The 21,234-nt window shown below is 43.0% G+C and overlaps 1 protein-coding gene across 1 annotated transcript; it reads left to right on the top strand.

Moving 5' to 3' along the window:
- The first annotated feature begins 535 nt into the window (after positions 1-535).
- On the top strand, positions 536-20,811 carry POLE2 (DNA polymerase epsilon 2, accessory subunit). The gene is made up of 19 exons (XM_042867149.1): positions 536-603; positions 1,920-2,020; positions 4,218-4,293; positions 6,116-6,193; positions 7,325-7,418; positions 9,064-9,138; positions 10,333-10,416; positions 10,863-10,919; positions 11,250-11,298; positions 12,340-12,412; positions 13,361-13,533; positions 16,140-16,229; positions 16,412-16,466; positions 17,389-17,448; positions 17,545-17,622; positions 18,043-18,151; positions 19,403-19,579; positions 19,765-19,832; positions 20,641-20,811. Exons 1-19 carry the CDS (start codon positions 536-538, stop codon positions 20,657-20,659), a joined length of 1,584 nt encoding a protein of 527 aa, XP_042723083.1. The 3' UTR covers positions 20,660-20,811.
- The last annotated feature ends 423 nt before the right edge of the window (positions 20,812-21,234 follow it).

The raw sequence follows: 21,234 nt of genomic DNA, 5'->3' as shown, positions 1-21,234 counted from the left end.
GCATGGAGCTGCTGTAACGTGAAGCTGTGGGTGCAGATCAATAGAAATCTTTCACAGTGAGGGTGGTGAGGAGCCCACTGGAAAGGGCGGCCCAGGGAGGTGGTGGAGTCACCAACCCTGGAGGTGTTCAAGGAGCGTTTGGATTTTGTGTCGAGGGACGTGGTTTAGTGAGAACTCTGAGCGAGTTTGACTTATACAAAATTTGGGGACAACTGACATTTGTGAACACGATGTTTGGATGGGACAGATATGTCAGAGCAGAAGAAAACAGACCAGGATCACCGCGTGCCCTTCCTTTACTAAAGGTGATGAGCAACAGACCGCCCAATTCCAGTACACTGCTGACAGCTGCGACCCAGGCCTGACGAAACTTAGACCAACCGATCCGAGAGAGAGGAGAAATTAAGAGTCGAGCGATCGAGCGCGAGAGCTGCAGCTACACGCGGCATCCCGGCCGGCCCGCGGCCTCCTCCCACCCCGGGGCAGGGCCGGAGCGGCGGGGCGGCGCGGCGCTGCTGGGCGCCAAGCGGCAGCCATGGAGCCGGAGCGGCTGCGGCGCCGCCTGGGCTGCGCGTTCCGGGCGCGCGGGCTGATGCTGCGGGCGTGAGTAGCGGGGCGCGGGGCGGGCGCGGAGGCGGCTGCAGGCCTCGGCCGGGCTCGGAGGCTCCTCTCGGGCTGCCCGAACGCCTCCTGCCCTGCCGTGGGCCTCTTCCGTCCACCTCCGCCAGTCGCTCGGGTCTAGGGAGCGCCAAAAGCTGCCTAAAAGCTCTCCTCCGTCCCCTCCCCGATGAGCTGCCGCGTTGTTGGGTCGATACTCGAATTTCGCCTTTGAGGATTCTGCATAATATCAGCTCTGCTTTGTATCTGATGTGAATAGATTGTGATTGTTTTGAGCGAGGTCCTGGCTCTTTCATTAGGAGACCGAGCCCCGAGCCCGCTGTTAAACAGCAATGCGAAGGTCGGGCCGTTAACCGAGAGCCAGTTTGATTGTCTGGCAGAGGATGGTAATAAGAAAATCGTTATCTTTAACTGCAAGAGTGTATTTAAGGATGAGGGAAGAAATGGATTTGTAATTCTCATTTAATTTAGAATGTGTGATACTGAGGGACGTACGTGCCTTAATGGACACGGTGAGGATTGGTTGGGCTTGGGGATCTTAGAGGTCTTTTCCAACATTAAATGATTCTGTGATTCTACAATAACTCCAATATCAGAGCTACTGATAAAGTGGAGTGAATCCTGCAGAAGGCAGTTGAGGCTATTGTGGGCTTGCAGTACCTGAGGGATGAGCCAGCTCTGTTCAGCCCTTGGGATGGAAGATGGAGATGATCTAGCTGTCCAAAAGGGACTTGTGGAGAGAAGGAGCCACAGCACAGAGAAGGTGTGAGAGACAGCAAAAACAGCTCTGGTTTTGGTCTCCTTGGTTCAAAAGAGATATTGAAAAATGGGGGAGGGCTCTGTGGAAGACCACCGAGGTGATTACAAAGTTGGAGAATGTAGAGTCGTGGGATTGTTTGAGTTGAAAGGGACCCTTAAAGGCCATGTGGTCCAATTCCCCTGCAATGAGCAAGGACTCCAACAGCTCCATCAGGTGCTCAATTCTGTCCAGCCTGACCTTGACACGTGGAAAAATGCTAAGGATTTGGGTTTGTTCAGCCTCAAGAAGGAAAGGCTCAGGGAAATCTAACCCCAGTCTTGTTCAAAGGTAATTAGGAAGAAGGAGGAGGGACTTCTCAACAACACACTGTGACAGGACAAGAGAGCACAAGTTTAAAAAAAAAATCAGTACTAACAGTTTCTACTTTTTTAATCAGAAGGCATTTAGTGATTGTATGCACATCTGCCAAAACTGACGCAGTTCATATGAACTTTACTGAATATTAATTGCTTCTTGAGCTAACTTTCTTTGTTGACATTAGGGAAGCTGTAAAATATCTCACTGAAACTCTTCAGTCCCTCAATGAAGAAGAGTTTGAGGACGTAATTGACAGAATCATCGATGCTGTTGAAAAACAGCCTTGTAAGTAAACACTTTTTTCCTAAGCTTGCTAAGATTATCTTGCACTTACAATGTTATTTAGACAGAATTACTGACAACTTATGCACTGCAGTGTCACTCTGGTCTAGGAGGTTGATCAAGATAGATGTATCTGTTGTCATTTTGTTTTGTTAAATACTGAAGTTTGTAATGTCAGCAAAAGTCAGTGTCACTTTGCTGTTTGAAAAGTTGGCAAGTTGGTAGCTCCTGACTTTTGGATTACAAGAGTAGTGAAATTCTTCACTGCCAGCTACTAAAAGCTCCTAGCTGAGTTTGCGTGGGCATCTTTGTATATGAAACTGTCATCTAAAACACTCAAATAAACCCAAGAAATAGCAAGAAGTTAGTTCACTTGTTATTCTGTAGCCCAGGTCCAGAGAAATATTAATGTTGTTGACAGCTGTAATTTTCAGAGCCTCGCTGTATCTGTGAGAACAGTTACCTCCCTTTGACCAGAGGTCACTGCACTTGCATTCAGGTGGAGAGGCAGGTGGGAGTGCTGTAACAATCCAGCACATGTGCTTGAAGCAACTATGGAAGGAGTTAACAGCACCTGAATGTTCTCTGTTTGCTCAAGGCAGGTGCTGATGTTCTGTTATGCTGACTGATCTTGCAGTAATGTTGGGCTGAAGGTGCTGCTAACAGTTGGGGCACTACAGCAATGGATGAGCTGTACATCCTTGATGTATGAAAATGCATCAGATATCATAAATGGCTGAGTCCAAAAGTGAATCCAGAAAACTCCTGGAAAACCCTCTTTATGCATGAGACACTCTATGAGTTGAACTATTGCTGGTAGCATTCCCACAGCTCCTGTAATTCTGAGCATGTCTGAAACTGTCATCCTGGCAGGAGTTTTTTTTCCTGCTTAGTCTGGACTGTGTGTCCTCAGACACAGTGTCCCTAATTGTGGGCCACAAAACACAGGAGTTGTCACATCCTCACTTAAAGAACATGGCTGAAGGAGGTGGCACTGATGCCTAATATGCATTATATTATATATAGGCCTATTATTATATAAATAGGCCTAATATGCCTAATATGCTAATATGAGTTCAATAATCTGAGCTCATGAGATCCAGAAAGCCTGACCAGTTTTTTGGCTGAGGAGATTCGATCCCATATAAACGTTAGGCCTTATATGAGTTCAGGAAACATTCTCAGCTCTCCTATTTAAAGCAGGTTCAGTGAAATGTGGGCATTTGATTGCTTTATCTATAGAGTAGCAACAACAGAAGTTATAACTTTACGTTCTTACACTAGCCATTGGAAAACACAGCTGATCAGATAGGGAGCCAAAGCAGTTTGAAGAGCTGGTCCTCACCTAGTGTGAAGCCTGCTGGTACAAATTCACATGTGCACATTTTTGAGCAGTTCTAAATCAGTACAAGAAGCTCCAGGGCCAATGTAGTACCTGTGGTTGGTGTTTTTGCTAACACTGGTTTTGTACAAGGTGGGATTTTGTGCAATTAATGCCAGCGTTGTCCAGCTAATGACCGTGAGTTGCTAGAGACCACAATTTGGATGTGCTGATATCCCCCCTGATTCCTGCTGGCTCACCTGGTGCCCCTCCTGCTCTGCACTTCAGCACTGACTTACATGAGGTGTGATTTTTGTTTCCTGAGTCAGCAACTCCAGCAGTCAGGCTTGGCAGCACTGACCAAATCCTTTTGTGAATCCATGCCTTGGTGTCCTTCTCAAATTCAACAAGACGTCAGCGTTTGGAAATGTTTTTGGGTTTCAATTATCAGTTTAACATCTATGAAGGCAACAATGTGCCTGTCTCCAAGATTGTGCTAAGCTGTTTGAATACTTATATATGACAGCAATCTGTGCGATAATGTTCTGGAATAAAATTAACCTTCAGAATGTGAAAGTTCTCATCTAACACATTTGTAGTATATTTGGCAGCTTTGCATAAGCTATAATTGTCTTGCTGTCCGTGTTTAGTGAATTAATGGTGGGCACAATATGAGTGTGGGTTAATTTTTTGCTTGAGATGCATCCTACTGGTAAGAATATTAAGTGATCCATCCTGTGTGCTGTTACCTTTTTGAAAATATGCTTTTTTGTGTAGTAGAGAAGACTCAACCATTTCTTATAAAGTATTTGAGACCCCGACGCTTTCTTACCACTCTCCATATGCTGCACTTTTAACTCTTGGAAACTTTCTTTCCAGTGTCAACTAATATGATTGAACTGTCCATGGTGGAAGCAGCTGTCCAAGAATGTAGCCAAGCATCAGATGAAACAATGTACGGTGACCTTATTTCTTTTTATTTGATGTTTATGGGAGTTGTATGCATGCCTTTATTTCTGATTAGGAAATAAATGGCAGGCGTTTCCAGCAGTGCTACACATGCCAGTAATTGCTTTGTGCTTTGTCTTCCTGATGCTGCCTTGGAAGGTTGGTAATGTTCCTTCTTAGAAAATTGGTTCTCATGCATAGTCCTCTGGGGGACTCTAAATATAATGCCGACATTCTGGAATTAAAATTACATGGTTATGTGTTACATGTGACACAGATTGAGTATTAACCAATGAAATAAACCAATAGGGAACTTGATACTTCTGTTCGTTTCTTTATTTCCTTTTCTCCAGATGAAAGTTATATGAGGTTGTTTTTGTGACTTTCATAAGATAGCACTTGGAAAAGTTTTCCTCCAGGGTGCTGCTTTCTGCTTTTTTGTGTGCTTTTTTTGGTCTAGCAGGGCTGTTATTTGGAAAACCATGATTGATTTTCACTCTCTGATAACAAAGCAGAGAACAATTACTTGAGCTTCTGAGAGTTTTATTTGTGATTGTGATGAATGTGTTTTCTTCAGTGTTTGCCTTGTGTATTGACATCGTAATGCAAATCATGAAAATAAATGGTTTGTTAGGCATGTCAGACACTGTGATCCCACAGTTCCTCAGTGTGAAGCAAATTTATTTATTTTTGACTTTTCTCCTAGTCATTGGAACCTTTATAATGCTGATGGTTTCAATGTGACTTTTTCTTTTGTCACCTCTTACACTTAAATGCGTTTTTTGCTCCTGACAGGCTGAGGGAGCTGGGCTTGTTCAGCATGGAGAAAAGAAGGCTGCGGGGTGACCTCAGTGCAGCCTGCAGTACCTAAAGGGAGCCCGCAGACAGGAGGGGAGTCAGCTCTTGGAAAGGGGAGATGACAGCAGGACAAGGGGAAATGGTTTGAAGTTGAGGGAGGGCAGATGGAGGTTGGATGTCAGGGGGAAGTTGTGTGCTGTGAGAGTGGTGAGGTGCTGGAACAGCTGCCCAGAGAGGCTGTGATGCCCCGTCCATCCCTGGAGGTGTTGAAGGCCAGGTTGGATGGGGCCCTGGGCAGCCTGGGCTGCTGTGAAATGTGGAGGTTGGTGGCCCTGCATGGCACAGGGGGGTTGGAGCTTCGTGACCCTTGAGGTCCCTTCCAATCCAGGCCATTCTGTCATTCCATGATTCTACAACTGCACAGGTTCTCAGTGCAGAGGCCTGAAGGGAATACTGCACAGGTCACTCGTGCCTCTCTAACTTTTAAATTACAGTGCAAGAAGCTTGGGGATAAAGTTTTGTATGAAATACAAATGAAGTCCAAGACCCCATTGTCTGATAGGCAATGATTGTTGTCCTGTGCTTGTAAACCATAGTGAGGGTTCGTGGAAAAATTTTTCTCTATTCTGATTTGATGCTCTCAGAGTAAGAGTAATGGGGGGTATCAAAGAGAACAGTACCAGTACATGTAATGGAAGCTATCAACTCAGTAAATGAAGATTTGTGTAAGTTCAAACATATTCACATAAAGCACGCCAAGACTGTTCTGTTGTCAAAAAATGTACCAGAGGATACTGATAGAAATATCACAGAGAGATGTATCTTTTTCCAAATAGTGTTCATTTTGTTTTTTAATTAGAAGGTGCTGCAGTAGCCAGTAGGTAGAGTGGAGCAGGAGGTACAGTGGTAACACAGGCCAATAGAGAACAAAACAAATAGACTTCTCTTCAAAACGTTTGTTTAATTATTTTCTCTCCTTATTGTTTGTTAGTTCCACCTCAGTTAACGCTGTAAATAAATTCTCATTTCAGAGAAAATGTTTTCAACATTATTGGAGCCTTTGATATTCCACGCTACATTTATAATTCAGAAAGAAAGAGATTTCTACCGTAAGTTGTGCATATTTTAAGCTTCAACTGCTCCTTGTTTTAAGAGATAGCCTGTATTTCTCTATGTCTAAGTCTCTGTTCTGTTCTTTCCCTCTTGGGTTCACTCATCTCAAGCTCATGTGAGAAAGTAAGATAATTTTGTTTCTCAAAGCCTGCCTGACTCTACAGAGCCTATGATAAATGCTGGCTCATTAATAAGTGTGCCATTGGGTTTCTCCCACTTGGTAGAATGGAGCTGAAATGGCCATCTCTGTCTCTTCTGTGGCAGTGTATTCTGTGCTGCCTGTGATCTGACTAGCTCTGAAACTCAAGTATTTATCTCACAATGTGCCAGTTGTGTTAATGGCATTTGAGGAATACAAGAGACAGTAAGGCTAAGGGCATACATCACTAACGTAATGATTACTTTTTTGCTTTCTGTATTTGACTCTTGTTTTTATTTTTCCCAATAAATTTGGTCTGTCTGTATTTATTTCCTAGACTGTAGCTTGCAACGTCCTGTAGCTCTGGGGCATTTCTAAAGAGAGCTAAGGAACATTTACATTTACTGAAGAATTTACATTAACAGCAAGCAGCCCAGACTGCTGAGCCCAATAGAGGCTGCACTTTTGCAAAGCTGCAGGTGTTGTTAGCTGAGAAATTGATAGTTGTGTTTGTTGTGAGGCATTACAATGACCTTCATGTAATGTCATTTTCTAGTCTTGGTTCATGAATCTGCCGGTCAGCAACAACGTTCTGTGTGTCTGCAGGAGGAGGTTAATTCCAGTGCCACTTTCTAGCTTTCTAGGCTATCAGAAGCAGAGAACTCCATGAAAACATTCTGCTCATCAAAGGGAAGAAACTGTACTTGTTCACGGTCACTTAATAGGCATATCTGTTTTTAAATAATGGACTTCTGCAAAGTCCTGTTCACGTGGAAATACAGGTCTTGAAGTCTGTGATGTAGAGGAAAATTAAATTGATGTAGCCTTCAAAAACAGAAACATAGAGGCCCTATCAGAAATGTTACTCATTGCCTAAATATATCACGCAGTAGCACTATAGCTTTTGCAGGCACCTTTTAGATCAATAAGTAATTTCTGTGTGTAGAATGTACCTTTTTTAATCTTGATTTTGTTGAACTTCTTGCAGTCTGTCAATGACCAACTTTCCTGCACCAAATTTATTTGGAACTGCCAGAGATAAAGCAGAGTTGTTTCGTGAACGCTACTCCATCTTACAGCAGGTCAGAAACGGTTTTGCTTTGTTTAACAAAACACATAAACAAAATGCTTTTTCTTTTTTTGCTGTTAAATACAGGTATAGTTTTCTCAGCTGACACCATACAGCGTGATGGATGCATGTGTTTGAGCATTTTAGCATCATGTCATAAGAGCAGATTATCTATCTATATGTGTGTCTTCCTCCTGTCTCTCGTGTGTTTGACTAGCCTGTCACTGTACACAGTGCTTGTTGAGATAATGCAACCCTGAAACCCTGGGAAGCTCTCATTCAGCCTCTTCTTGAAGCACTGATGTTTGCTTCTGCCTTATTTCAGTTATTTGTTTTCCAGTTATCAGGCATGCTCAGTAGGAGTCAGCTGTGCTTTGTCATCTCATGGTGGCACTTGTGCCTTGTCCCCTGGTGCGAGCAGCTCCTGAGCAGGGTTCCCCAGCAGGATTTGCTTTGCACTGCTGTGGTGGTGGTAGCCACAGGTACTGACAGCATCTCTAGGTGGTGGCCCTGCACAGTCTGCGCTCTCAGCTCAGTCAGCCTATGGGCTCATCCCTGAGCAGGCCCTCAACTCAGTTCTTTCCTCCCATCCACTCTCCTCACATGTTGGAGTGTAACCCCGCTGTGCTTTGCCCTGCAGACTGGCATGAGCAGTGTGAGATCAGGGAGTGAATGGCTGACGTGATGGCTTGTTAATTGTTTATGAGGTGTCTGCTCTAACAGATGCACAGCACAGATCATGCCATGCACTAGCAGGTTCTGTGCAGAACCATTCACCTCTGTGCAGTCCCAACCCCAGTGAACCACCAGGAGGCAGGCAGGCAGTGAGCCCAGCTTTTTGCTGTGCCACCCCACAGTGACTAGCTTGGCCTTTGGACCAGGGTGACGTACCCCAGGGCACCAGCAACTCTGTCTTCCACAGACAGCTGCTGTTGGAAGAATGTGTACTGCAGTTTGCCTCTATCCTGGCCTCTATCCTGGCAGCCAGTTAACCACTAGCTAAAGATTTAGTCCATACAAACAGTACGTTAAGTTTACTTCTTTGTGACCTCCAGAAAAGTGAATGTTCAGGTTGCTAGTGAAGCCTGCTAGAACTAATTCCTGCATGTGGTACATGGGCTGGTAGCAATGAGTTTGTTTCAAGGAGAGGTATTTAGACTGCATGAAAAGCACTGAAATAAGTGAAAATTTCTACATGCCAAATGTATTTTCTACATGCTCTGCACTTTAGTTTTAGTGTAGCTTGCCCCTGTTTGTAAAAAAAAGAGCTCAAACTCAAAACAACAAAAAAAAGTACTTGCTTTTAGTAGGCCTGCCCTGAAGAGAGAACCAGCCCTCTTCCACACAGCCAGCGTTTCATGCAGTTTACCTTCCCTTGCTGTCCCACTGCTTTCCTCCAGGTAGTCAGAAGGAACTTTTAAAACCATTACACATGCAGTTACTTCTTTGGCTTAGTTTTGTAGTCCAATGTGAATCTATTTCTTAGAAGCAAATTATTGTCCACTGAACTGATTGTGCAAAATCAAGTCAAATGTTGCTGGACAAAATAGAGTGAGAGAACTTCATAAACTATTTTATATGGTGGTTGTAATGAACTGACTTTTTGACAGCACTCTTTTGTTTTTTAAACTATATTACTTCAATTTTGGTTTCTGCAGAGGACTCACAGACATGAGCTGTTTACACCTGCAGCAGTTGTCGTCCATCCTGATGACAGTAGGAGCAAATTCCAGGTAAAAAGTCTTTATTTCTTGCAAATGGAACTGTTGGTGTTGTGCTTTCATGCACAGTGACACCTTATTTTTCCTTCTTGTATGGGTGATTAGTGGAAATGAGTTTTTTTCTATCATTTTTAGCTTGTGTGTCAAAATGGCAGTTATGTGCCTTACCTCAGCATGATGACCAAGCTGCTTAAAAACAGCTATGAAGAGCATGAGAAATGCAGCTTCCCAAGGTGGAAATATATTAACTGCTCAGCTTTACACTTTTTTTCCTTTAACTTGAGAATATTTTTCTTTCTTTTATTGGCACCAGATTCACAAACCATTGGTTCAATAAGTTCACAACCTGAGTTTGTTCTCTTTCCATCTCAGTTTTCTCGTATTAAATACTCTTCTGATGTGATGTAATTATTACATATTTTAAAAGAAAAAATGCACACAAATGTCTCTCGGCACCAAGCAGGTTTTGTTTTGAACAGCTTGCCTGTTTCTGCTTGTTCAGAGCATGGCATCTTGTAGGAAAAGAAACGAGTGACCTTAGCTGAGTTGAGCTTGCATCTCCACGCAGGCTCTGTAGGCATCTTTCTCTCTCGACAGCTTCCTGTTCTCCTGTCAACAGTGCCAAGAGCATCTATTGCTTATGCCTATGTTCCAGGAGGATTTTCTCCCTTAACTGCATCTTGGCAGACCAAAATGAGTTTGTCCAGAGAATGCAGACAGCCTTGTGTGTGGTATCACTGATGTTACTCGGGAGTTTTCTCTGTCATCCATCTAAGGCTCCTCAGCAGAAATAATTAGTGTTACTGCCTGGGCGGAGGTTCAGATCTGCCCTGTGGTTCAGATCGGATTCTGCTGAAGATCCAATTACTAAAATTGACATTCATATGCAAGAGCAGAAATTGCCACTTGTTCTTTTCAGTTTTAATGCTTTTGTAAGCGAAATAGCAACAACAAAAGATATTTACTTGCTAAGCACTTCTTTGTGCTGGCAGCCATTATTGGAAATATTTCCCTCAAGTCTGCTACATTTGACATTCAGAAATGTGTCCCTGATTTTCTGATGAGCCTGAATTCTGCCTTAGCTTGTTTGTGTATTTATGCAAGAATATTTGTATATGCTGTCCGATACTTCATCTTGCTTGCTTCAGAAAAGCTATTTTGGAGACCTGGAGTTAATCTGACATGATTCTTTGCCTCTGGTTCCAGCTTAAAACAGTAGAAACTCTGCTGGGCAATACAGTGAAAGTGGGAGAAGTGATTGTCCTTGGGATGATAACTCAGCTTAAGGAGGTAAGATGCTGTTTACTGTGGATTGTATAGATCACCATTCGTTCAGCACTTGAATATATTAGGAAATGAGAAGGCTCAGTCAGCACCTCATCCTCCTGTGTAAGTTGGTGACAGAGCTGCCATCGGTGTCCATGGTGCAGGACTCATTCCTTGAAAGGAGGTTAACATTTTCTGGGTGTGCTCCTTACTGAAATGCTGAGGCCTCCAGTCACTGTGTTGCACTGCACTGCATTGGCCTGTGATTAAGAGGAGAAATACACTAATAGAGTGTCTGAGGGAAGATGCTAACATCAACTACATTGCTTCAGTTCCACATCTACGCTCCAGGTATATAATATAACACTTCACTAAACTGTTTATAAATGCTGACTGGTAAATGTCTGTGATTAAAGCATTTACATGTCTGGATATACTTTGCTTCATTAATTAATCCTGTTTTTTTTTAGGGGAAGTATTTCCTAGAAGACCCTACAGGAGTTGTCCAGCTAGACCTTAGTAAAGCAATATCCTTTATCTGTGATCTAAGAGTGGAATACATTTCCTGTAGGCCTGGGGATGCTCAATTTGAATAACAAATCCATATTGACCACTAAGAATTATGTATAGAGAGCTGCAAGTTGCAGCTCCATCTTTTTCTTTCTTTTACAAGTTTCATGGTTGCTGGAGCTCAGTGCCCTTTTGAAGGACAAGGATAGAATCCCTGCTAGTGGAAGTAGAGCGTGTTCCTGTTTGTGTGCTGTTTGTATTAAGCTGGCTGTAAAGCAAACTTTGGCTACAAGAATCAGCGTAGAAGTCCTGATGTAAGAAAAAGATATTTCTTAACCTTTCCTCACCAGTTCCACAGTGGTTTATATACCGAATCATGCTTCGTTTTGGCAGAAGGTAAAGCAGACTTCTTCTTTTTTTCCTTTTTTAACTTGGAATGAATTATTCTGCAGGTGGCTTTTGCTGCAGTTAGACGTTTGCCAAATGTGGCTAAAAAGAGAAGTCTAATCTTGGTGAGGCTTGACCATGAGCTGAGCTTGTGACTGAGAATTTGGGCCCTAAGTCTTTCCTGTTATCTCAGGCTCTTGAGGCAGAGCTCCATGACACTCTGTGCTTCTCAATGATGTTGATGAGATGAGAGAAGCCACAACAGCATTGGGAGTTGGCCTTAGTTAGCCTGTATAGAGCATGATGGAGAAGATGTGACCAGAAGAGCGTGGACTAGAAAAACTGAACAGCCTGGTCTGGTGGCTGGGGACCCTGCACATAGCAGGAGGGTTGGAACTAGATGACCTTTGTCCTTTTCAACCCAGGCCATTCTATGATTCTACGACTGTAAATAAAAAATAAGAAAATACTGCTTTGTGTTGTCAAAGCCTCAGTTCTTCAGAGGCTTCTCATTAAGACAGTGTGTAGTTTTGGAGCCTTAGATGTGCAGTGATGGACGTTGCTGTTTGTGGGACATTGCTCTGTGTGTTCTGTTAATGTGTTTTATGTTTAAAATGTATGAAATACTCTAAGTAGAAGAGAAGCACAAGTGGGGATTGAGTACCACTCAGTCACTTCTTTCAAGAGATGACAGTTCTCAAGAAAGGGTGCAGTTTGATGCAGACCCTTCAGGGGCAGAGCCAGGGAAAATGATTGCTGCTTCCCTACATTCTTACTCAGTTAGGTTGAGAAAAATTACGTGGCTGTGCAGCAAATCCACTCAAAGAAATGGTAGAGGCCTAAAATAGTTGGTGTCTTGCTCAGCCTGTTTTTCAGCCATATAGTTCACTTCTGTTCACTGCTGAGCAGTGCAGGGACTGGTGCTGTCACAAGAGAGGGATTGATGGAGGCTGGGACTGAGCAGCACAGCTGCCAACTGTCTGACTAATGTCTAGAGTATGATGCTGTTACAAAAACTAAAGGTTATTCTGTTGTTCCAAAATGTCTTAGGTTGGTATGAAGATGAAGTTTTTCATGTGAATGCTTTCGGATTTCCGCCTACTGAGCCGTCTGCTACCACAAGGTATAAAACTGACTTTCAGCAGCCTCACTCTGGCTTCGTATTTTGTTGTAGGTTTCCAAGTCAGCTCATTACCATTTTATAATTTTGTGACATTGAAGTATGCTATTATTTCCCCTCTCCAGATATTTCAAAGTAAATACTTTCTTCTCCTGTGAAGAAGGGTTGAGGGAATTGGGCTTATTTAGCTTGGAGAAAAGAAGGCTCTGGGGAGACCTCATGGTGGCCTTCCAGTGCTTGAAGGGAGCAGATAAACAGGAGGGGGAACGGCTGTTTGTGAGGGTGGATGGTGATAGGACAAGGGGAATGGTTTTAAAGTGAGACAGGGGAGGTTTGGGTTGGATGTGAGGAGGAAGTTTTGGTGCCAGAGGGTGGTGAGGGACTGGCACAGGTTGCCCAAGGAGGCTGTGGATGCCCCATCCCTGCAGGCATTCAAGGCCAGGCTGGATGTGGCTCTGGGCAGCCTGGGCTGCTGGTTGGCGACCTGCACACAGCAGGGGGTTGGAAGTGGATGAGCACTGTGCTCCTGTGCAACCCAGGCCATGCTGTGATTCTGTGAAATACGATTTTAAGGAGGCAGTTCTGAGACTTGCATGTTCAGCGTGTTGATAACCACTGAGATCTAAACACTTCTGAACTGCAAAACTAAATAACTATTACATAGGAATAAGAAGCTCCGTGTTGCTCAGGGAATGGATGAGGGAGGGAGCCCTGGGCACACATTACCCTGAGATAATCTATGAACTTATGGCAGGGCAGTGCCCATGCTTTATATCTAGGTGACTGCCATTTATTTTCCTTGGTTTCTCCATCAGCTACTAAATGATAAAGGATGTGATTTGAGCTACCTTTCATCATCATAATAATTTAAATGGCTCAGGTGACTCATAATCAAAACTAGTAATTATTTGTGAAGAGAACAAAAGTAACATGAGTACTTCAATAATGCAGAGCCTTCTATGGGAATATAAACTTCTTTGGAGGTCCTTCCTCAACTTCAGTAAAGGCTTCCACAAAGCTGAAGCAGCTGGAGGATGAAAATGAGGATGCCATGTTTGTATTTCTTTCCGATGTGTGGCTGGACCAAACTGAAGTACTAGAAAAGCTGCATACAATGTTTTCAGGTAGGTGGTGGCCATTTTGAGTCTGAGCTTTGTTTGAGAGAAAGTTTACCATCTCCCTTGATCCTTAGCAGCATTGCTGGTGGCACTGGTAAGCGTGACAGGACGCACAGCTAGGAGGTCCCCTTCTGTGGCTGTGTTCCCTCCCTGCTTTGGGCTGAGAGCTCTGGCCTTGCAGTGAGCCTGCACAGGGAATATCCCATGGGAAACCTGTGTTGGAGAGCTGTAAGCTGATGTAGCTTTCTGTACTTGCATCCTGTGGTTGCTCACAGTGAGCATCACTGTCCATGGAGGGGAAGCTGGCCAGCATATGGCTGACAGCACGGCTGCTCTGCCCAGGGGCTGCTAACTATGATCTGAATGTGCTCCTCTGTGAAACAGTGAGTTTGGTACCTTTTTCAAAGGTATGCCTTTAAATAAAAAGGTTGGGCAACGATTTTTAAGACTGTGTTTATTGTGTGTTTTAAGTGAATTTCAGTTCTGAGAAAGTACCAGTAAGCCCAGCTGCTGACAGTATTTTACAGAACCCCACTGAACCCCAGACTCAATAAAGCCAGCGAGGTCTTGCTGCAGTTTAACGATAGCTATTTGCATTTCATGCTTGCTGTTCTATTTCTTTTGGATCTTTCCCTAACAGATTTATAAATTGGATTGTATTATATTTTTATGAGCTGTCACTTGCTTTTCATAAATCTTTTAGCGCCAATATTGTTTTGGACAGTAGCCATTTTATGTGTTTTGACAAGAAAGTTCATGAACAGTCATCCTAGCCTTAGTTTAAAGAAAACTTTTTCCTCCATCAGCAGAGGGGTGGCAGCAGGGACAGGAGGTGATTGTCCCCCTCTGCTCTGCTCTTGTGAGGCCCCAGCTGCAGTGCTGTGTGCAGGTCTGGAGCCCCCAGTACAGGAAAGGCAGGGAGCTGTTGGAGAGGGTCCAGAGGAGCCACAAAGATGAGCAGGGGGCTGCAGCACCTCCACTACAAAGACAGGCTGAGGGAGCTGGGCTTGTTCAGCATGGAGAAAAGAAAGCTGCAGGGTGAGCTCAGTGCAGCCTGCAGTGCCTAAAGGGAGCCTGCAGACAGGAGGGGAGTCAGCTCTTGGAAAGGGGAGATGGCAGCAGGACAAGGGGAAATGGTTTGAAGTTGAGGGAGGGCAGATGGAGGTTGGATGTCAGGGGGAAGTTGTGTGCTGTGAGAGTGGTGAGGTGTTGGAACAGCTGCCCAGAGAGGCTGTGATGCCCCGTCCATCCCTGGAGGTGTTCAAGGCCAGGTTGGATGGGGCCCTGGGCAGCCTGGGCTGCTGTGAAATGTGGAGGTTGGTGGCCCTGCATGGCACAGGGGGTTGGAGCTTCGTGATCCTTGAGGTCCCTTCCAACCCGGGCCGTTCTGTGGTTCTGTGAGATGCACAGTCTCTCTTGAACACTTTCTGTTTTTTTTTCACCAATGGAAAAATGTCAGTTATTCTCAAAATATGGGCTGTTTCTTCCATGCATCATTACATCAGTAATGATGGCAACATTTAGATAGCAAGCATCTGTGAGATCTGTGAATTGCTTCTTTGCATTCCAGAACAGTTTTGGAACAGCTTGTCCTGTCTGCCTTAGGTAGAATGGAGGTGTGAGAGGGCAGCTGCTTTAAAAAACAAGCAGTATAAAATTAAGGGTGCCAAACTGCTTTCACTTAAGGAAAATTGAACACATTGTCATAATATCTACTGAGAAGTTAAATAGTTAACTTTGAAGTTAGGAAACCAGTTCTGTATCCTGATGAGAGTTGGCAAGATCCTTGAACCAAACCAAGCCTGAGCTAAAACTGCAAATGCTGAAGCAATAAAGGGCTTCGGTCAAGGAGGTTAATAGACTAAGCTGGAAGAGATGCATATATCGTGTTTACCACTTTCAGACTTCTTTTTTATAGACAAGTGGTAAAGCTCATAATTGTATAATAAAAGTAATAGCAGAGGGGAATAGCAAGGAAGAAATACTGCTGAGCCATTTGCCTGCCAGAAGCAATTCTATCCTGTTCACCCCGCTGGTTTCTAACATAGTGAAGGAAATGCAAGTCTGGTGCTGCAGGCCAGGGAGCTGGAGTGGGAGCTGGAACACAAAACAAATGCCCGAGTAGATGTTTTGTTTTTGTTTTAGAGGTGGCAAATGAGTTTATTTTTTTAGCCATTGCTAAAAAACAATGTGTTTAGTGCTACTGTGAGGGTTCATCAGATCCTTAAAATGCTCGTGCAGTACTGTTGCTTTATAATGCTAAAAAATGAGTTAAACAGTAGGAGAGCTTTTGAATTGAATGATGCATGGAGATTAATAACAATCCATTGCTACTGACTTGCTATTTTTCTTTTCAAGGAAAGAATGTATTATTATTACAGGTTTTAGTTGTGTAATTATAGGACTGGGTCAATGATTAGTTGTATACACACAAACAATGTTGTTGGAACTGTAAATAATTAAAGCCTGTGTCTAGAAAATAGGGGTATTAATAGAAGCAGAGCTTGAAGTGCTGTTTTGGCTTTTGCCTTTCGTGAAATGGACTGGAGGCTGAATGATGAAAGATCTCGAGGTGGGTGGATGTTACACTCACATGTGCTTTGTTTTTCCAGGTTATTCCTCTGCTCCTCCAACCTGCTTTTTCTTTTGTGGAAATTTCTCATCTGCACCATATGGAAAAAACCAAATTCAGTCTCTGAAAGGTGTGGAATTCTTCGCAGTCAATCCTGAGCATTAAATTAAAACAAGAGGTGGTAAAACTGTTTCAGAAGGCAGAAAAGAAGTGCATTGTTTTTGCTGTGCTGAAGTGTACAGGTGATCTGTGTCACGTGTGTTTTTGTTCTAACCAAGTGCTGCTCCATGGATATTTTTTCTCTGGCTCTAGGTTCCTTGAAGGCTCTTGCAGATATAATATGTGAATATCCCAGCATTCATAAAAGGTACACAGTGAAGTGCTGTGGGGGTGGCAGGGGGAATGTGCTTGTTTTGGAAAATGTTGCTTTAATTACTTCAGGAATGAACAGATAGCACGTTTTCCCATTGTTGTGAGCCAGCTGCAATCAGGTTCCAGGCCTGTAAGATTGTTTGGGGATTGGTGTAAGGCACTGATTCTGGCTACAACAATTTGGTCATGGAAGCTGCCCGTTGAGTCAGCAAAGGTGAACCTGCCTTTCTTGGGAGCATTTCCCAGATGGATGAAGCGTGGCCCACAGTTCTCCAGAAGCTCTATTTGAGTGAGGCTTTTTTCCTCCAAAATTCCCTTGCATTCAGCAGGGATCTGCCCATGCAGTACTGCTTACTAAACTGATGTCCGGGTCTTGATGCCGCTAGCAGCAGCTGCAGGCTTTCTGTACCAACCCTGAGAAATGTCATCTGAAACACTGCCTGCATAGAGTTTCTTGTTTCTGCCTTCCTGTTCTTGCCTGCATGGTTCTCCACAGCTGTTAGTTTGAGAGCCAAGCAAAACAACACCATCCTGAAGAGGGATGGATCCTTTATCTGTCTTTCTACAGATGTTTGAATATACAAAGGAAAGAAAAGCAGGGAGACAGCCAGGCTTATCCTTTCTGGCTTCTCACCTTTGAGTTCCTAACAGTAGCTGTGAAGCAGAGCTAGTTCCTAGGATGGGCTCCCAGAGCAGTCATTTCTTAAATATAAGAGCTCTCCCACTTCAGTGTGGGATGGATATGAGCCTTATGACTCAGTTGTGATTAAAGTTGTTCATAAGGCCTGAAGGAACTGTCAGCTCTGCCGTGGAATATGTTACTTGTGTTCATCTGTGGAATTGTGGTAGTACATAAGCAATGGTTAGATACTTCTAGGATTATTTTATATGAAAGCAATGTATTTAACTCATTGCAGTAGTCGATTTGTGTTTGTTCCTGGCCCTGAAGATCCTGGTCCTGGCTCTGTTTTACCACGGTCAGTTTGCTTCACTTTTTACATTTTGAAAATCTGAATGAAATAGCTAAAGAAAGTAAGAAATTTGTGTGATTCACGTGTTGCTACTTATTTTAGACCTCCTCTGGCTGAAAACATCACTCAGGAATTCAGGCAGCTGGTGCCATTTTCAGTTTTCACCACAAACCCTTGCAGGTAACAGTTGAACTTACTGAGAGTTTTCATGTTGTTGTTTTTTTTCTTCTTTTCTTTTGAACTGAACTGAACTATTTAGTTTATGTGCAGATGTAGTGGTCTTAACATTTTTAAGTGAGGAGAATTCCTCACATTAATTGTAACTAATTTAAAATACACTAATATAGAAATAAATTAGTGATGACACCATCTTGAACAAAATGGTTTGGAAGTACTGCGAGAAGCTTAACTCAGTATAGAAAAACCTCAAAAACATTTTTTTTCTGAATCTGGAGGGAAAGAAACAAAGATGAGGAGGGATTGTTTTAATTGAAACGCGTGCTTTCATTTTGCTGTATTAAAGATTAACTTTATAATACATCTTTCCATCTGTTAGCATTTCACTGTCATTCGTTTAATTTCACTGACGTTTTCATTTAGGATTCAATATTGCACACAAGAAATCATCATCTTCCGTGAAGATTTGGTAAACAAAATGTGCAGAAACTGCGTCCGCTTCCCTAGCAGCAGCATGGACATTCCCAATCATGTGAGTTGTGTTCAGCACTTCTTGCTAACTTCTTGACTTCTTTTTTTCTTTCATCAGCAGGTCTACATTTGGGCTGCCTCTGACCTGCAGAGCTGCATGTGTTTGCAAACTTCTTAGAGTAACCAGGTTTCTTGAAAGAGTTGTGAGGAGGGATCTATACATGTGGTAGTACTGCTTGCATTTATATCTTGATAGCAGATAACCAAACCAGGATGCTTGTGGATGACATCAAGTCGTGCTGACTGTCCCATTGCACTTGTCCTTGAACTCAGAACTTACCAGCAGCTGGCTGTTGGTGTGTATGCACCAGCAATGAACGTCGTACCGCTAAACATCGATTCCTAAAGGCAAAGCTTAATAGAAATTACCTTTCTAAGATTTGATCAATTAACCAGTGACATTTGCAGTCAAGCAGCACGTTGCTTTTCCAAAAGGTCATCTGCTTCATCTGCCTTTTCACTTGAAGTCTTAATCCTGCTTTTGATACATAGACACAGCACTCTGATTCTAGTTAATGAGTGCACGGCAGTTGACGAGACTTACTGATAGAAGTGAATGAGGATGATCTAGACAATACTGGCTCATTGCTGTGATGGATGGAATCCGTTTCTATTTATTTTATAGGGTTCTTTTGTTTTTAATTTGTTTGACTTGGAAACTTCCTGTTAACTCTTCCTTCTCTCCATCGCAGCAATGCTCAGATTCTTTGTGTGCAGAGAGAACCCCATTGTGGATACTGATGCACCTGTCTTCTGTGTGCATTTTTGCATACGTGTGTGTATGCTGTGAACCTTGATTTACTCATACAGGGATTCCTGAATTCTGCCAGATGAAAATGGGAATTACAAGGGGAGCAGCTACCCAGCAGGAGGTGTCACTTAGGAATCAAAAACACAACTTCAGGGTAAAGACTGTAAAGTGTGGGTCTTGTGGTTAACTGGTATTGCAAGAAAAGCCCTGAGGAGTAAAAGCAAGAAGGCTACAGAAAATCTATGGCAGTGTTGGTACCTTCTGGGCTGGAGAAACAGATGAGCAGATTTTGCAGTTTGTGTATTAACAAAGAAAACAAATCAGCAGCTAGCTGTTGCAGTGGAATCACTGCTTTGCTACAGAAAGCCCCACTAACCAGAGGGAGCGAGAGGCATGGAAAGTATTTCCAGGTTCAAAACTTCTGTATAGGCAGAACGTTTGTAGGAATGAGACTGACTTATAGGGTATGGTTCAGATGAACTCTCTGTGTTTATCTTGCAGTTTGTAAAGACCATATTATCACAAGGACACCTGACACCACTTCCACTGTATGTTAGCCCTGTGTACTGGGCCTACGACTACGCCCTGAGGGTTTATCCTGTGCCAGACATGCTCGTCGTTGCGGATAAATACGACCCCTTCACTGTCACCAACACTGACTGCATTTGCATAAATCCTGTAAGATCTCCTTACACTTTACAGAATAAGACTTGTGCAGACAACCTTGAATTCATAAATAGCTTTATTAATATATTAGGAAAATTAATGATGGGTCAATTGCCAAAGGGAATGCAGTTACATACTGCCTCTGACCATCTGTACAGTGTTATACTTACACATTTGTGGTGTATTTTTCTTCACAGGGTTCTTTTCCAAGGAGTGGGTTTTCTTTCAAGGTATTCTACCCCTCCAACAAGACTGTTGAAGACAGGTAAATATATTCATTTTATTTGCTGACTTTCTAGTTATCAGGAGGAATACAGAAAAGCAATTATATAAACAGAACAAATCTAGCAGTTAACGCAGCAGTATGAGAAGCTCAGAAGCCTAGACCTAAAATAAGACATTCCGAAGTTATGGTCAGGAAACAGTGATGAGAAACGTGATCCAAAAGTAAACAGAAACATAGATTGTATTAAATGATTTTCAGTAACTGAGACCCAGTTGGGAAACAGATTTGTTTCTGAACATTATACTTGTTGCATGGGTTAATCACATTTAGAAACGATTTTTGGTTCATTTTGTGATCATAATCAAACTCAGAAGCCATTTTTATGCTCTGATTTCATGTATTTTACACGTGTGCTTATTCATTCCCAGTGTGGTCTTTCAACAGCTGGAAAAAAAACAAACCAGTTGCAAAACCAGAAAAACACAAACTAAACACTATCAAAACATTTACAACTGTGCTAAAATTTCCATCTGTTTGAAATAACAGTGGTAGAACCAAACAGGAAAATTGCTATTTGTCTTGTCTGCCTCTGATTCAATTTCATGTCTTTTTGCAGCAGCTTTTTGACATCTTCTGTAGAATAGGGATAAAAGATGTAAGGGATAAAAGATAGATCTGTGTTTAATTCAATCTTTACTTGAATACAGAAATAATCGTACCAAGAGGTGTTTTAGGTCTTTAGATGGATCAAAACATTATGAAGTCTTTCACAGATCACAGAATAGAATGATGTGGTATGTATTGACATTTCTTTTAACTAAACCTTTCTTTTGTTTGGTATTTTCAGCAAGCTTCAGGGTCTCTGACTTCCTCCAAGACTACAAAAAGAGACTGAGCCTTTGTGAGGCCAACTGCAGCACTCGTTTAGATGGATTGATTTTATGATGTTTTGCAGGCTGTTCATAATAAATGTCAAAGCCATGCTTATTTTGTATGAAAATAAACTTTTACACAAAAATATGCTGCATTTAGATAAAATTAATTTCCACAACACAACAAAAGAAGGCACCTGGAAGAAGCAAGGGCACATATAGGAAATAGGTATATTTTAGAAAGGAAGTGAAGAAGAGGGAGAACAGTTTTTCCCTATGCTGAGCAGAACTGAGAGCTAGTTCTCTGCTACCCACAGGAAGGGCAGCGCAGGATGGGATTTGTCTTGGGGCAGGAAAGGCATAAGGCAGATTTGCCAGGGGCTGATTAGTGCTGGCAGTGGATAGTGGTACTCAGCCAGGGAGAGGCGAAAGAGAACAGGGGTGAGGTCGTTTGAAATCCACGCGGGAGCATCAGGACGTGGCGGTACTGATTTCCATACGTGGTATAGCCTGCAGCAGTTGTAGTGGCCCTGCGGACCTCACTGGGGCGCCATCTTGCTCGGCGTCGC

This window comes from Lagopus leucura, unplaced genomic scaffold, assembly GCF_019238085.1.
Source record: "Lagopus leucura isolate 7727_CA_CO unplaced genomic scaffold, USGS_WTPT01 Super-Scaffold_1, whole genome shotgun sequence".
NCBI classification, from domain to species: Eukaryota; Metazoa; Chordata; class Aves; order Galliformes; family Phasianidae; genus Lagopus; species Lagopus leucura.
Note: the sequence above shows the minus strand (reverse complement) of the source record. Positions and strands in the feature narration are given on the sequence as shown.